Here is a 14,321-nt window from a genome sequence, read left to right on the forward strand (position 1 = left end):
CCTAACTAAATTGGCAAAAACCTTTTTCTAATGAATTTTTAGTTTCTGTGAAGCTGTGGTCAAATAGGCACTTTACTGTTGTAAAAATGCCTGAGATGAGCTTTGGTGGGGGGCAGGGGCGGACTGGGGGCACGACCATGCCCTCCTGCGAGGCTGGCTACAGCATGACTGCCGAGCCGCGGGACAGACATGTGATTCCAGCGTGCAGTCTCCTCCCAGCGGGGCCAGCGAGGGAATGACTGCAGAGCGAGGCGGGGGCCACGTGGAGTTCCAACGTGAGGGTGCGTGTGACAGTGTGAACACACACCCCAACAGACAGACAGACAGGCGCCAAAATGCGGATGAGTTCTAGTCAGTAATTTGTGCTTTCCAGTATAAGTTAACAATTTCTCAGCATTCATTTATATTTTTATAGTGAGCAAACAGCCTTTTCATAATCAGAATAAAAAAAGAGCTTTTAAGAAGTGCAGGCTATGGTACTTCCCTGGTGGTGCAGTGGTTAAGAATCTGCCTGCCAATGCAGGGGACATGGGTTCGAGCCCTGGTCTGGGAAGATCCCACATGCCGTGGAGCAACTAAACCCTTGCACCACAACTACTGGGCCTGCGCTCTAGAGCCAGCGAGCCACAACTAATGAGCCCACGTGCCACAACTACTGAAGCCTGTGCGCCTAGAGCCCGTGCTCCACCAGAGTAGCCACCACAATGAGAAGCCCACGCACCGCAACAAAGAGTAGCCCCCGCTCATCAAAACTAGAGAAAGCCCGCGTGCAGCAACAAAGACCCAACGCAGCCCCCCCCAAAAAATTAATAATAATAAATTAATTTAAAAAAAAGAAATGTTGGCTATCAAAGGCTATATACTGTGTGATTCCAACTGGAAAAGGCTAAACTATGGAGACAGTGAAAAGATGAGTGGCTGTCAGAAGTCAGGAGGGAGGGAGGATGACCAGGTGGAGCACAGAGGCTCCAAACCCACAGAACATACACCACCAAGGTGAACCCTGATGTAAACTACGGACTCTGGGTGATGCTGTGTCAAAGCAGTTTCACTGATTACAACAAATGTACCATGTAGAGTGGAAGTGGATTACGAGGGAGGGGTGCGTGGGCGGGGTCAGGGAGTGTATGGAAATCTGTGTCTTCTGCTCAGTTTTGCTGTGAACCTAAAACTACCCCCCCCCAAAATAAAGTCTTTCAAAACTGTTAGATGTTAAGATCCTTAGAACCAACACTTTAAGGAATCCTAGCTGTAGACTACAGATTAGGAAAACATCATGTGCAGTTCCAACTTCTGGCAAAAGCTGAACTGGCAGCAGGAGGAAGAACAAAGTAGGAGAGAGGTGGGCCAAGCTGAAGTCCACTCAGTTTGGCTGCATGACCTGCCCTTTTCTGGCCCTCCACCGTGCAGGCCTGCTCAGGCTGTGCTGGCGTCCATCATGGTCTTGGCCTCACCCACAGCAGATGGTGTGATGGCCTCTCAGAAGTGAGGGGTGAGTACTCAGAGCTGGGCTGACAGGAGTGCAAACGGGGACGGGGCACCTGGGGACAGGTGACTCCCCAGCACTGCCACCCACCCACTCGCCTGGAGAAGAGGTGGGGGAGTGAAGGGCTGAATCAGGGGCCACCTGGGCAGCTCTGGGCCACACGCCCAACCACGCGAGTCTGCCTGTCTGTAAATGCGGATCCGAAGGCCCGGACCTGAGAGGGAGGGACGTGGCTGGCACAGGAGCCTGACCCCAGGCCACGGAGGATGCAGGACGAAGCCAGGGCCAGTGAGGGGGCTGCTCTGCTAGCTCCCTGCGGGGATGAGGTCCCTTCCCAGAGGCACACAGGCGAGGACAAGCCCTTGGGGCAGGGGCAGGTGTACCCTGGGGTCGACCCTGCCTGGTGGCGCTGAAACCAGAGGAAGCCAGATTGGGTGTGGCTCTGCTTGGCTGTACCGTCTCACATTTTCAATATTGTCAAGTGATGAAAAGATACTTCTGTCACAGCTGGTCATTCTGTACCACTTAATGATCGCAGTCACATGATTGATGACCCGGGTAAATCATCTTTGTAAAAAAATGCAGACAGACCAGTCTTGCTCACAGCCTTTGCTATCTCCCTATGTGGGAGAGTAGAAACCTCCCATTGCACGGTGTTGGGGGAGGGTGGCCTTCCCAAAAGGGAACCAACGGAGTGTGCTGGACATTCTTACAAACCACCAGTGACACAGAAGTTCACAGAGCAAACCCCAAACCCTTCACCCCTCTCTTCTCACTCCACTGTCCTCCTCAAAGCGCTGGATGGGCTTCCTTCCAGTCTGCCCCGTATGTGCATGCGTGCACACACACGCTTTGTACGTTCACCTGGGGCTCCGAGCACACTGTTCGGTGGCCTCTCACAGGCTGGTGCGCCTGGGCTGGCACACACAGTGTGTGGTCAGTAGGCCGAGCTGGCCCTTACGGTGTCCAGGCACGCGAGGAAAGGACACAAAGTGAGAATACGCGTTAGGACGTCAGGGGCTTTGAAGTAATTTGGAAGGGCCACATTTGTATTGTACTTGGCAAAAGAATCATCCACAGTGGACTGGAGCTGAATGGGGAAAGCGGGCTGTCTGTCCCTCTTGTTTGAGAAGCGCTGTGCGGAGACGGCGCCTGGTGGGGATGCGGGCGCCCCTTTGTTCTCTTGAGGGCTGAGCAGCATCCAAGTTCCAACACCGATGTCCCACGGATGAACACCTGGACCTTCCCAATTACTTTCCTACTGTAATCAAAACGCTGTCAAAAATATCCCTGTATGTACATCTTTTTCAGATCTGTGAGAAAATCTTTTAAAAGGATCTCTAGGGCAAGAGTAGCTTATTCAAAGGGTATGAACATTAAAAAATTTGAGAGATGCAGCCAAACTGCCCTCCAAAAAGGCTTCACCAGGGAAGGTTCCCACGGAGGCCAGGTGTCCTCCACACTCTCCTGGACAATGAGGGTGGGACTTTTCAGTCTGGGTGTGAACTTGATGCTGACTTACTTGCCCTCCTCAGACTCTTGCAGAGGCGCGTGGTGTCCATACCCTTGTCAGTTCTGTGGATTTTCTCCTGGACGTGCCATCCAGCATTTTGCCTGGGATCTGCAGATGCCCATTTTGGGTACTGATTCTTTTTACCTGTCAGGTATGTTGCAAACATTTCCCCAGTCTGTTATTTGTCTTTTATCTTTGCTTGCGATGTCTTTTCCTTAGAGATATACTAAGATGTAATGAGGGACTTCCCTGGTGGCACAGTGGTTAAGAATCCACCTGCCAATGCAGGGGACACAGGTTTGAGCCCTGGCCCAGGAACATCCCACATGCCACGGAGCAACTAAGCCCGTGCCCCACAACTACTGAGCCTGCGCTCTAGAGCCTGTGAGACACATCTACTGAGCCCACGTGCCACAACTACTGAAACCCGCACGCCTAGAGTCTGTGCTCCGCAACAAGAGAAGCCACTGCAATGAGAAGCCCGTGCACCGCAACGAAGAGCAGCCCCCGCTCGCTGCAACTAGAGAAAGCCCGTGCACAGCAATGAAGACCCAACACAGCCAAAAAAATAAAAAATAAATTTAAAAAAAGATGTAATGACATCAAATCTGTTGATTTTTTACTTTTCCATGTCTATGTGGTTTTAAACTTTTTAAGGGGAGCCTTCCTCATGCTTGGGATTGTTGCAAAGATGCACTGAGTCAACGTGTGCATAGCCAATGGGCGAAGGGCAGTTGGGGCTGCACATACGGAAGTCTTAGAAAAGGAAGGAGGTAACAAGCACAGATGCAGAAGAAAGTAGAGAGTTGTGGGCCACTATGTGCCACTCTACGGTAGTACTTTAAAGGCTAGGAACTCTGGATAGATTTCCAGCAAAATGTAAACGTCCAAAATTGATCCAAGAGGAGGCAGAAAATCCATACAGACAAATCACCAGAGAAGAAAATGAAAGGTAGTTAAAAGTCTACCACTAATGAAAACACCAGGCATGGAAAGTTCTACTGCTGAGATCACTCCAACTTTCAGAGAAGGCTGCAAACTTGGTCACGAGGGATTTGCGGCTTTCTCTGACACTGGGAGGCACAGGGAGCAGGCCTGGGGAGAGGAGTTCACTCAGATTTGGGCCTGGCGATGGAGGGTCTGCACCGATCAGGGGCTCCTCTACTGGATGGATGGGTGATGGATGAGTGATGGGTGGGTGGTGGATGACTCAAATATTTGGCCATGAGGCCAACTGATTACAGGAAGCCACAATGAGGAGGAAAGACAAGTTCACTGGAATAAAAGGTCAGAGGGAGAGGGAGGCATGGCTGTGATCAAAAAGGTCTGGGGCCTCAAGGGCTGGGAGAGGGAACCCTGGCAGTGGCAGGGCTTGGCACGGAGGCCAAGGTTAAGGGGCAGGAAGGTTCAGATGTGGGAGGGAATGGGGTAGGATTAAGAAATGGAGCCCTGGGGCTTCCCTGGTGGCGCAGTGGTTGAGAGTCTGCCTGCCGATGCAGGGGACACGGGTTCGTGCCCTGGTCCGGGAAGACCCCACATGCCGTGGAGCAGCTGGGCCTGTGAGCCATGGCCGCTGAGCCTGCGCGTCCGGAGCCTGTGCTCTGCAACGGGAGGGGCCACAACAGTGAGAGGCCCGCGTACCACAAAAAAAAAAAAAAAAAAGAAACGGAGCCCTAAGTGCTGAAGGCCGTAAAATGACAGGGGTGCGCAGAGGGGAGCACGAGTAGTTGGCATGGCCTTTAAAAGAACTGGGGTTTTCAGTGAACTTGGCAGAAGATGGTCTAGAAGTGCCCCTGAGGAACAAGTAAAGCCAATCTTTCCCCCTCGACCTGTGAAACAGAAGGAGGACCGAACAGAAGGAGGGCTTCATCAAGCGGGTCCTGAGAGAGGGAGCCAGTTCCCTGCGAAGGACGCCCACTCCTGCTGTTTGCACACTGATGGTATCTAGAAATACACTGAGTGCTGCTCACCCTTCTTCTTTCGGGGGTGGGTTCTTAGAAGGACAAAGCCTCTGAGGTAAGTCTCTCCCAAGTCCCCTACGTGCAAAGGCAGATGTTTACAGCAGTCTCAAAATATGACAGGGGCTAATTCTATAGTAAGGTTTGGTTTACCTCTGCATCTCAGGTGCCTGGCACACAGCAGCCACTCAGCAAGATGTCTGTTGAAAACACAAGTGACCTGTCTGCTCCTCCTCAGATTTTCTAGGGTCTCTCGCACCCTCTCCCCTTAGCTCTGCTGTTTCCTAGGTTCTCCCAAGTCCCACTTCCAATCACTCGGTAATTTCAGGAGGCTAAATATCAATGTATTAAAAGCTACTATTATCGTACACACAGCTCAGTGCTAGGAAGAGACCGGGGATGGATGTTCCGCCCAAACTCCTTCCCCTTCAGTGGGAAGTGCTTTCTGGGCACTGCAGTGCTGGGGGGTGAGGAGGACCCTTGAGGGAAGCCAAGACTCTAGTTAGCCAAGAGGAAGCATTTTGCAGACACCCCATGGCTCGGAGCTCCTTAGAGGCACACTGGGGTGCCCTGCTTCCAATAGGAAACACAAGCCCGGGGCCTTGCTCCTCAAAAGGTGAGCTGTCATGGAGAGAGGGGATGGCTTAGTTTCAAGTCGACAACAGGGTAGAATCCCAAAGCTCCCAGATTCTGGGATCATCACAGTGACTCCAAGCTCTTGCTGGAAAAGGACAGACAAGCAGAAGCCACAGAGTTGAGGGGTAAGCTGTGAGAAAGCGGCCTGTGCCCCGGCTGCAGGAAAACCGAGGGGCTTAAGGCAGAGGCAGCACGAGCGCCACTCAGCCGGGCTGGGTGACCCGGGGGTGCTCGTGAGAACCGGACGGTACCAAGGCGCCAGGAGAGGCCCAATGTGTGGTGGCTCTGGTGGGTTCCACGGGCCCCTTTCTCAGGAACCAGCACCCAAGACCCCAACGGGCAGCTTGTGTGTCTGTGGCCCACAGTCCCGGCCTCGGCTGCACCGCACACACTGTCGCCTTTATCCCAAGGAAGCCGAGGCCCGAGCCGGCCTGGGAACCCGGCAGCCTTTGCCGTCACCACAAAGCCGCATAGAAACACCAGCTGCTTTGCTAACCTGCGGTATTTTTCTCACAGATGCTGCCAGAGGAGTGGGTTCACGGAACTCCCACTGCAGAGATGAAGCCGAGCTCTGTGCCTGACTCCTGACCTGGCCGCTCCACAGGGCGGCTCTGTTCTCCCTTCTGAACCCCACACCCGCCACCCCGCCAGCCTGGCCGGCCCTCCTCCCTCTGGCCCTCTTCCGGTCCCCCCACCGCGGCTCTTCTGTTGCCAGCATCCCCAACCACACGGCGCAGGCGATGCTGGGCCGGGGAGGGAGGGGGTGACCCACCAGTGAGGTGGCCCAGCTCCGCACGCAGCCGGTTCCCCAGCTCCAGGAGCTGCTCCTTCTCCAAGCGCAGCCGCAGGATTTTCCTGGCTGCCTCCTTGAGCTTCCTCTGGAGTCGGGGCACAGACAGGGCCTGAGGGGGCTGTGTCTCCTGGTCCTCGGTCCCTGCGGGTCCTCCACGTGCCGGACCCTGTGAACAAACCCGCACAGCAGAGGCCATCAGATGAGTCCTGGAGGGGAACGGGAAGTGGGAGTGAGGGCGCAGACGGTGGGCGCCACCGCCCGAACGACTGTCCCAGAACCCACATCGCTGGGTGACGTCCCTCCAACATGATGCATCCATGCCCGCCTTCTCTCTCAGGGGGGCGGGGTTGGGCTGGGGGTGGGCTCTGAATGAAGGCCCTCGAGGCTCCCAGGCCAAGGCCTGCCTGCGCTTGGTGACTCTGTGCCCTGTCCCAATGCCTTTGTCTTTCCAGTGACAACAGTGAGGAGCCAGCTGGCACCCAGGCCTGGGCTCCCTCCAAAGGTGCCCCCGGGACCCAGGAGGGCTACACATGTGATTGGACCCCCTCTGAGGGCCCCATGGTCACAGGCTGGGTGCCTGCTGCCCGCCTGGTGTGGAAGGGGGCTAGCAGAGACCCAAAAGGTGGCCTGGGACGGGAACCCAGCCTCCATTACTCTCTTCCCCTTGCCCTGCATGTCTGCACTGCTGGGCCCCCCTGCCCGGGGCCCTTCTCCAACGCCTCCCCTGCCCTCATTCACTCAGTTCCTTGCCTTCCCTGCCTCCTCTCTGGCTCCATACTCCCGTCTCAGTCATTTCTCTACCTGCCATTCAGACTCCACTCCACCACCTGCAGGCCGGCCCAGGTTTCCCACCATCCTGACCCTGATGAAGGTGCCAGAGAGAAAGCAAAGGAGGCCAAGGGAGGGAGCAGTGGCCTCCTGGGGCCTCGGCTTCTGGGCCTGGAGGCTGCTGTGGGCCAACACTGGAGGTCTGAACCCCATTGCTCGGGCAGCACCACGCAGCCCTACATCCTACCACTATCCCAGTCTGGACTCATGGTCCAACCGTGTGGCTCCTACACAGATGTGTGGTCCCACCCAGAGGGGTATTTGGAATGGGGTGGGTGTGGGGAAAGGAGAAAGGGAAAAAGGAGAATTCGTGTGGCTGCCTCTGTGCCAGGCAGGGGCCCAGGAGGAGTCAGTGGCGTCCAAGGCCCCAAAGGAAGCAGGTGGCCTACTTAGGCATGGCTGCTCCTGACACCTATGAAAAACCGCATTGTGCCGTCCCAACCACTTGAGCTGGCACCAGAACAAGGAATCTGCTCTACATCCCTGGAAAAGACCAGCACGCCCTGTCCTGGCCCTGTTTCTTGGTGTGCCTTTCCAGTGCTGGCAAGCACCTGTGCCCTCCTGTGGCCTGGGAGCTACGGTGATTGCACACCGGTGCCTCCAGCACATGCCTGACGTATTGGCATGAAGTGGGCTGTGGAGGTGATACGGTAAAGGGACCGTCAGAGAAAGGCCTCCGCCCTGCAGCCCTGGCTCGGGGTCTCTCGAGTGTACAGGACCAGAGCCGGTGGGGGGCTGTGTCTTGGAGACCTGTAGCGTGGATTCACACACAGGGCTGCACAGGCCCCAGGCGGCTGACCCGACCCATTGGGAAAGGTACACAACCTCCAGGGATGTAGCCCTGGGATTCGGGGACTGGCCCAGCCACTCTTTCTCCAGGCTTTGTCCTCTGCAAGGATATGCTGTGGGGTTCTCTTGTGTTATTTTAAGGAAAGAACAACCCTGAAAACAGAGACTGTGCAAAACTCAGAGATTTAAAAATCTCTTCAAAAGCAGGACCCCACCCTGCAAAGATGGCCCCTGGCCTGAGCTGAGGAACACACTGCCTGAGGCGTGACCTCAGGCGTGACTGGGCTCGGGGATGGGGAGTCCTGATCTTGAGTGGCCCACGTTCTTGCCACACAGTGACTGCACGCGATGAGTGGGTGCTGCAGCTAGGCCCCACCTCTCTTAAGCTCAGTTCCTGGTAAGATGAAGCTTATTTTGATGACTTTAAAGTCTCACCCCACAATGACACAATGCTAATAATGACCTGAGATGCCCAGGAGCTTCTGCACTGCTGCGTTCAGGGCCCAAGGTCCCACCCCGTGATGGCCCCATCCACCTGCCCTCCCCTGCTCTGGTGCAGGTCCCAGCATCCTGGCCAGAAGGGAAACATCCATGCAGCAGAGGGAAAGCTTGAGGCATCCTAATGATGACTCTGTTCCCAAGGGAAGGGAGTGCCTGGGCTCCTTAAAGAAGCCCTTCGGGGAGGCTGAGGCCCAGGGAGAGGCAGCGCGGGCTCCCTCAGGGCAGGTTCCCAAGCTTCCAGGCAGAGCCAGAGGGATCGCTGGCCAACACTGCCCCCCAGCGGTCCGAGGTGCCCGGTGGGGAGGCCTGGGGAAACCCAGCATCGGTCTGTGTGGGGCCTGGGCAGGGCAGCCGGCAGGAGGGAGGGGCCTGGGTGAGCCGAGAACCGTGGAAGTGTGACAGTGCAGCCACCTGCCCCACAGGGTCTCCCGTGACTGCGGGAGCTCCAGGGTCTGCAGGTCCCTTCTAGGCTGGGGTGCTGACTTTTGTGTGGCAGGGTCCCACCCCCACAGAGCAGCTGCAGGGATGGCCTGAGGCCCACACCCCCGTCTCACTGCTGGTGGTTCCTCCCCTCTCCACACACATCTCTCTCTGAACCATCTGAGGGTGAGTTGGAGACATCGCACCCCTTTATGCCCCTATACTTCAGCTTGTACTTTCTGAAAACAAGGACATTCTCTTAATAACCAGTTATTAGAACCAGAAATTTCACAGGGACGTGGCATTATGACCTAACACACAGTCCACAGGAACCTCCATTAGCTGCCCAGAGGATGTCCCTTATGGCCTGTTTCTCCTGCCTGGGGTCCAGGATCCTGCATGGCTTCTGCATCCTGGGTCCCCTAAGTCCCCAGCAGAATGTTCTCAACAGGACAAGCTGTGGGTTTAGTGCCTCTCGGTCTGGGTCTGTCCTTGGAGTCAGGAGGTCTTGTGCTTGGAGTCAGGAGCGAGGCTGTGTCCCTCTCCTGTCCGGAGGCTCGTGATGTCCGTCTGTCCCAGTGTTGGCAATGGGAGCTGATCTCTCGGAAGTGGTGTCCACAGGCTGCAGCACCAGAAAGTTACTGTTTTCCCTTTCCAGTAAGAAGAACTTCTGGGGAGATTCCACATAAACAGCTTGTCCAGAATTTCAGCATCTGATGACAACCCCCCGGCTGTGTCACTCCCTTCATGTCCTTGGTTGATGTTCTAAATAAGGAAGAGTTTTCCTCTCTCCTTCCTTTCCTTGTCAGTTTATTTGCATCAGAGTGAATGCGACTCCCTGTTTTAGTAGGTAGATGATAAGCCTGACTTCATGATTGACTGGCCTGGATCTGGTCAGTGGGAGCCCTTTATGCTGGCTCCTGCATCCCTGTCATGTCTCTGTGCTGGAATTGGCCACTTACCCTGGTTCCTCTCAGCAGAGCAGGAAGTTCGGGAATGCGACCGAGGCACTGGGTGCGCTCACCCACCCTGGGGAGCCACTGCCCCTTGGTTCCTGGTGGACAGAGCCGGCACATGTGCACACCTCTCTCTTTAAAGTAACCCACGAGTTTACTGTGGTGACTCCAACCCCAACCTGAGCCCCAGAGGCATCCTAGCCCTCCCGACCACCTTCTTCCCCAGCCTCAGAAGCCTGGTGCCCACATCCTCTTCTCTGGGCACCCAACACACAGCTGGGCAATTACGAGCACAGCCTGGGTGGGCCTACCCTGGGCAAAGGGTTTCCTGTGCCTCCAATTTCTCACCCTGGGAGTGACCTCACCAAGGTCACAGGATGCCTAGACCTGGAAGGAGGTGGGACCCTGATAGCCATGCAGAAACTAAGGCCCAGAGAGCTCACTCAACACCCATCTTGGGAGAGTGGCCTTGGGCCTCAAGTTGTTTCAGCTCCCAGGCTGTCTGCCAAGGGATTAAATACCTCGATTTTAATTTCCACTCATTTGCATGGTTTCTTCCCCCTTCACTCTAAACAAAGGGATCAGAGTTATGCGAGGGCTGCTAACAGGAGAGCTGCAAGGGTCCCTGGGCTGCAGTGAGCCCCTGGCAGCACCTGGAACAGCCATGGCCGTGGCAGGAGAGCAGACACATCACCAATGGCATTTGCTGCCCAGCTGGGCCCAGAGCCTCTGGACTTAACTCCTAGATTACAGGACTGTGGGGAGGTCTGGGGCTCTTGGGGACAGCATCCACCTACTGATGGCGCAGAGTGTTCAGTATCCCACTTCTAGTGCCCCCTCGGGGCGCAGGCTCCCTCAGCTTCCCCCTCACCAGCCCATCTCCCTCTGCAGGCACTCCTATGTTCACCCTTGCCAAGGCACAGCTGGCCCCCCTCATGTTCCTTAAGCCAGATAGTGTCCTGGGTTGCATCTTCTCCATTCCAGGTCCTTCACAGTCCCCGAGAGTAGGTCCTGGAGCCTGGTCCCTCTTGTGTCCTTAAGTATCACTCTCAAAACTTGGCCCATGTGATGAGAACCCCTGGGGGGCATATGATCGATGCTACTTCTGCCTGAGGACTCTTGATGCCTTCCAGACATCATTTTACTGTCCTTAAAACCTTCTGCTTATGAATAGGTCACCATGTGCAACCACAGGTAACACAGGTAATCACAGGTCACCGCAGGTAATGCAGGTAATCACAGGTAACTGCAGGTCACCATCTGTGACTGTAAATAACCGTAGGTAGCTGACAGGTCTCGGGAGGCATGTCACATGACGCCCTGTGAAGAAAGCCCATTCTTTGCAGCATCTCCATCACGGTGTTCAGGAGGCAGGAAGGTGGCCTGTCTGGCAGACATGTGGGGACAACGTGCTGCTTCAGAGCTCTTGCCCTGGCCTGGGACCTTGGCTTAAACCCAGCCACAGAACTGGAGGGGAACTGGGTGCCAAGGGCCTGACCAGGACCAGGACGCCAGGTGGCCTGGTGGCCCGTGCTCCGGACAGCATCTCAAACACTCTGAGAAGCTCATGAGAACCACGGGCTCCATCCCTGAGGGTCCTCTGGAAGGAAAACCCACCATGTTACATCCATTTCAGGACTTGCCAGGCCCTTGAAGCACACAGTCAAGGACTCCTGTGTTAGAGGACACAGAACAGTCCTCTTCACATGTGCAGCCTCCCTACATGCTTTTAAAGGGATCTCAGCGACCTGGAGGACGAGTGGCTTGGCAGCCCCAACAGAGCCAGCCTAGTCAAGGAAGAAGAGGGGGGGTGGGGTGGGCGGGCCCCTCACTGGCCAAGACTTCACCCCAGACCAGTCCCGCACAGGACGCACAGCACCCACAGGGCACCCACCTCTCCCCCGACAGCCTCGGTGTCTGAGGTGTGCGGTTGCTGCCTGCCTGAAGCACCCCTGCCTTCCTTCCGGGCTGACCTGAGATGCTTCTCAATCTCAGCCACCTGCTTCCGCAGCTGCAAAACCTCTAGGTGCACCTGGTCCAGCTCGTGGGGAAGCTCTCGCTGGATGGTGTCCATGTCCAGGGGTTCCCGCAGCACCTGGGAGGCCGTTTTAGAGACAATGTTAGGAAGGCGGCCAGCTCTGGGAAGGGGTCTGGAACACATCTGCAGGGAGGACAGGGAAGCAAGAGAAGGGCAGCAGTAGATGGCAGAACGTCCAGAAAGATCAGAAGGACACATGCCAGTCAGCCTCTGGCCGAATTCCATCACCCACAAGCCTGCAGCCCTACCGCCAAGCTGCCGCTCTTCCGGTCCCACCTAACCAGGCTCCAGGCGGCTCCACTTGTCGCCCCCAGAGTGGGGATACGGGCACCTGCAGCAGAGCCTACACTGGACCCAAGGTTGGCTGGGGAGAGTCCCTGCACGGTGTCTGGACAGTGGGCCTTAAAACCTTCTTCCTGGGCCCTAGTCCCAGGTGGAGACAAAGGGCACGTAACTGCGGGCAGGGGTGGGAAGGCCCAAGCCTATCAAAAGGCAGAGGTGGATGAAGGCGTAGGAAGGGGCAGGAAGGGAAGTCCTGGCTGCACGAACAACCCGGAGCAGCTGCGGGGCGGCCAGGAGGTGCCCGAGTAGAGTCCTGGCCAGAGCTCCAGGGCCGCCCCGTCCTTCAGCTACCTCTCTTGACAACGTCTGCTCTCCCAACATAAGGAGGGGAAAAGGACAGGCAGAAAGACAGACACACCTCTCTACACCCTCAACTTGCCAATTTTATTCTCAGGAAGATAACATATCTTCCTATTCCAGGGTCTCCTACAAAGAATTCATAATGAATATTTTATTCTATTTATTCATATACACTAAAAAAGGTGACCATTTGATAAACGTACACTGTTAACTAAAAAACACTTCAAGGTAGACTTTTTTCCTCAGGATAATCAAACCATCTCTCATTATCAAGACAGGATTAAAAGCTCTTATTTACATGTTTATTTCCTGTTTCTGGCATGTGGGGGGATGTACCATCCCGATGGTGGGGCAGAACTGGGAAAGGGCAAGCATCTGAAGACCCCCTCCTCTCATATGTGACATAGTCTGTAATCCCAGGAACAGAAAAGTGGTCCAGTTCATCTCCACTGCAACAGCAAAAATGAACTTTCAGCCAAGACAAGGCATCTGATTTCTGGGCATTGCCTGCTCCCCACAAAAGAGAGAAATCGCCAAGCAATGTCTGTCACCAGCCAGGTGTTCTGTTCCATGGAAGATGAAGAGTCTGCAGGACGGTGTAACCTATGTACTTATGTACTTATGGCGCATGAAAACGGCCTCATGGGAAAGAAACGTCACAAGGCGACAGAGTGGCGTGACACCACCAGCACCAGCAGTAAGAACTGTGTTCCCAGGGACATTGTCAAGACCATGAAAAGACAAACTAGAGAATAGGAGAAAAAGTTTGCAAATCATATATCTGGGGGACTTCCCTGATGGTCCAGTGGTTAAGACTCTGCACTTCCAATGCAGGCGGAGCGGGTTCGATCCCTGGTCGGGGAACTAAGATCCCACATGCTGCCGTGTGACAAAAAAAAAAAAAAAAAAAATCATATATCTGACAAAAGACTTGTATCCAGAACATACAAATAACTCTGACAATTCAACAACAAGACAATAAACAACCTGATTAAAAATGGGCAGAGGATATTCATGGACATTTCTCCAAAGAAGACATACAAATGACCGATAAGCACATGAAAACATGCTCAACATCATTTTTCATCAGGAAAATGCAAATCAAAACCACAGGTCAGGTCCACCTCACACCCACTAGAACGGCTAGAGTCAAAAAGACAGAAAAAGCAGCCGATGCTGGTGAGGACGTGAGACACAGGGACCCTTGTACACCTGCTGGGGGTGGAAAGTGTGCAGCTTCTGTGGAAACATTAGTGGCTTTTCAAAAAGTTAAATATAGAATTACCCTGTGACCCAGCAATTCTGCTCCTTCATGCATACCCCGAAGAACTGAAACAGGGACTTGGACAGACCACATTCACGGTAGAATGTGTCCACCACATTCACAGCAGCTAAACAGTGGAAGCAACCCACGTGTCCAGCAGATGAATGGGTACACTAAATACTGGGATACTCTCCAGTTACTAAGAGGAAAGAAGTTCTGACACCTGCTACAACATGCATGAACGTTGAGGACATTATGCTGAGTGAAATGAGCAAGTCACAGAAGGACAACTACTGCATAATTCCACGGATATGAGGCTCCCCAAGGACTCAGGCCCATAGAGACAGAAAGAGTAGAGTTTACCAGGGGCTGGGGGTGAGGAACAGGGAGTTAGTGTTTAATGGGGACAGAGTTTCTGTTCAAATGATGAAAGAGTTCTGGGAACAGACCCTGGTGATGGTTACAGAATACTGTGAATATACTTAACGTCACTGAAT

General features: G+C 54.6%; 1 protein-coding gene across 1 annotated transcript in view; it reads right to left on the reverse strand.

Moving 5' to 3' along the window:
- CCDC57 (coiled-coil domain containing 57) overlaps window positions 1–14,321 on the reverse strand; it is a 107,916-nt gene that overhangs the window by 46,280 nt on the left and 47,315 nt on the right. Inside the window, exons 13-14 of the mRNA XM_081219963.1 lie at window positions 11,775–12,041; window positions 6,366–6,552 (exon numbers count right to left, since the gene is read on the reverse strand). Of these exons, the coding sequence (XP_081076089.1) occupies window positions 6,366–6,552; window positions 11,775–12,041 (454 nt within the window). The remainder of the gene's footprint in view (window positions 1–6,365; window positions 6,553–11,774; window positions 12,042–14,321) is intronic.

This window comes from Mesoplodon bidens (assembly GCF_964165515.1).
Source record: "Mesoplodon bidens genome assembly, chromosome: 19".
Lineage (NCBI taxonomy): Eukaryota > Metazoa > Chordata > Mammalia > Artiodactyla > Ziphiidae > Mesoplodon > Mesoplodon bidens.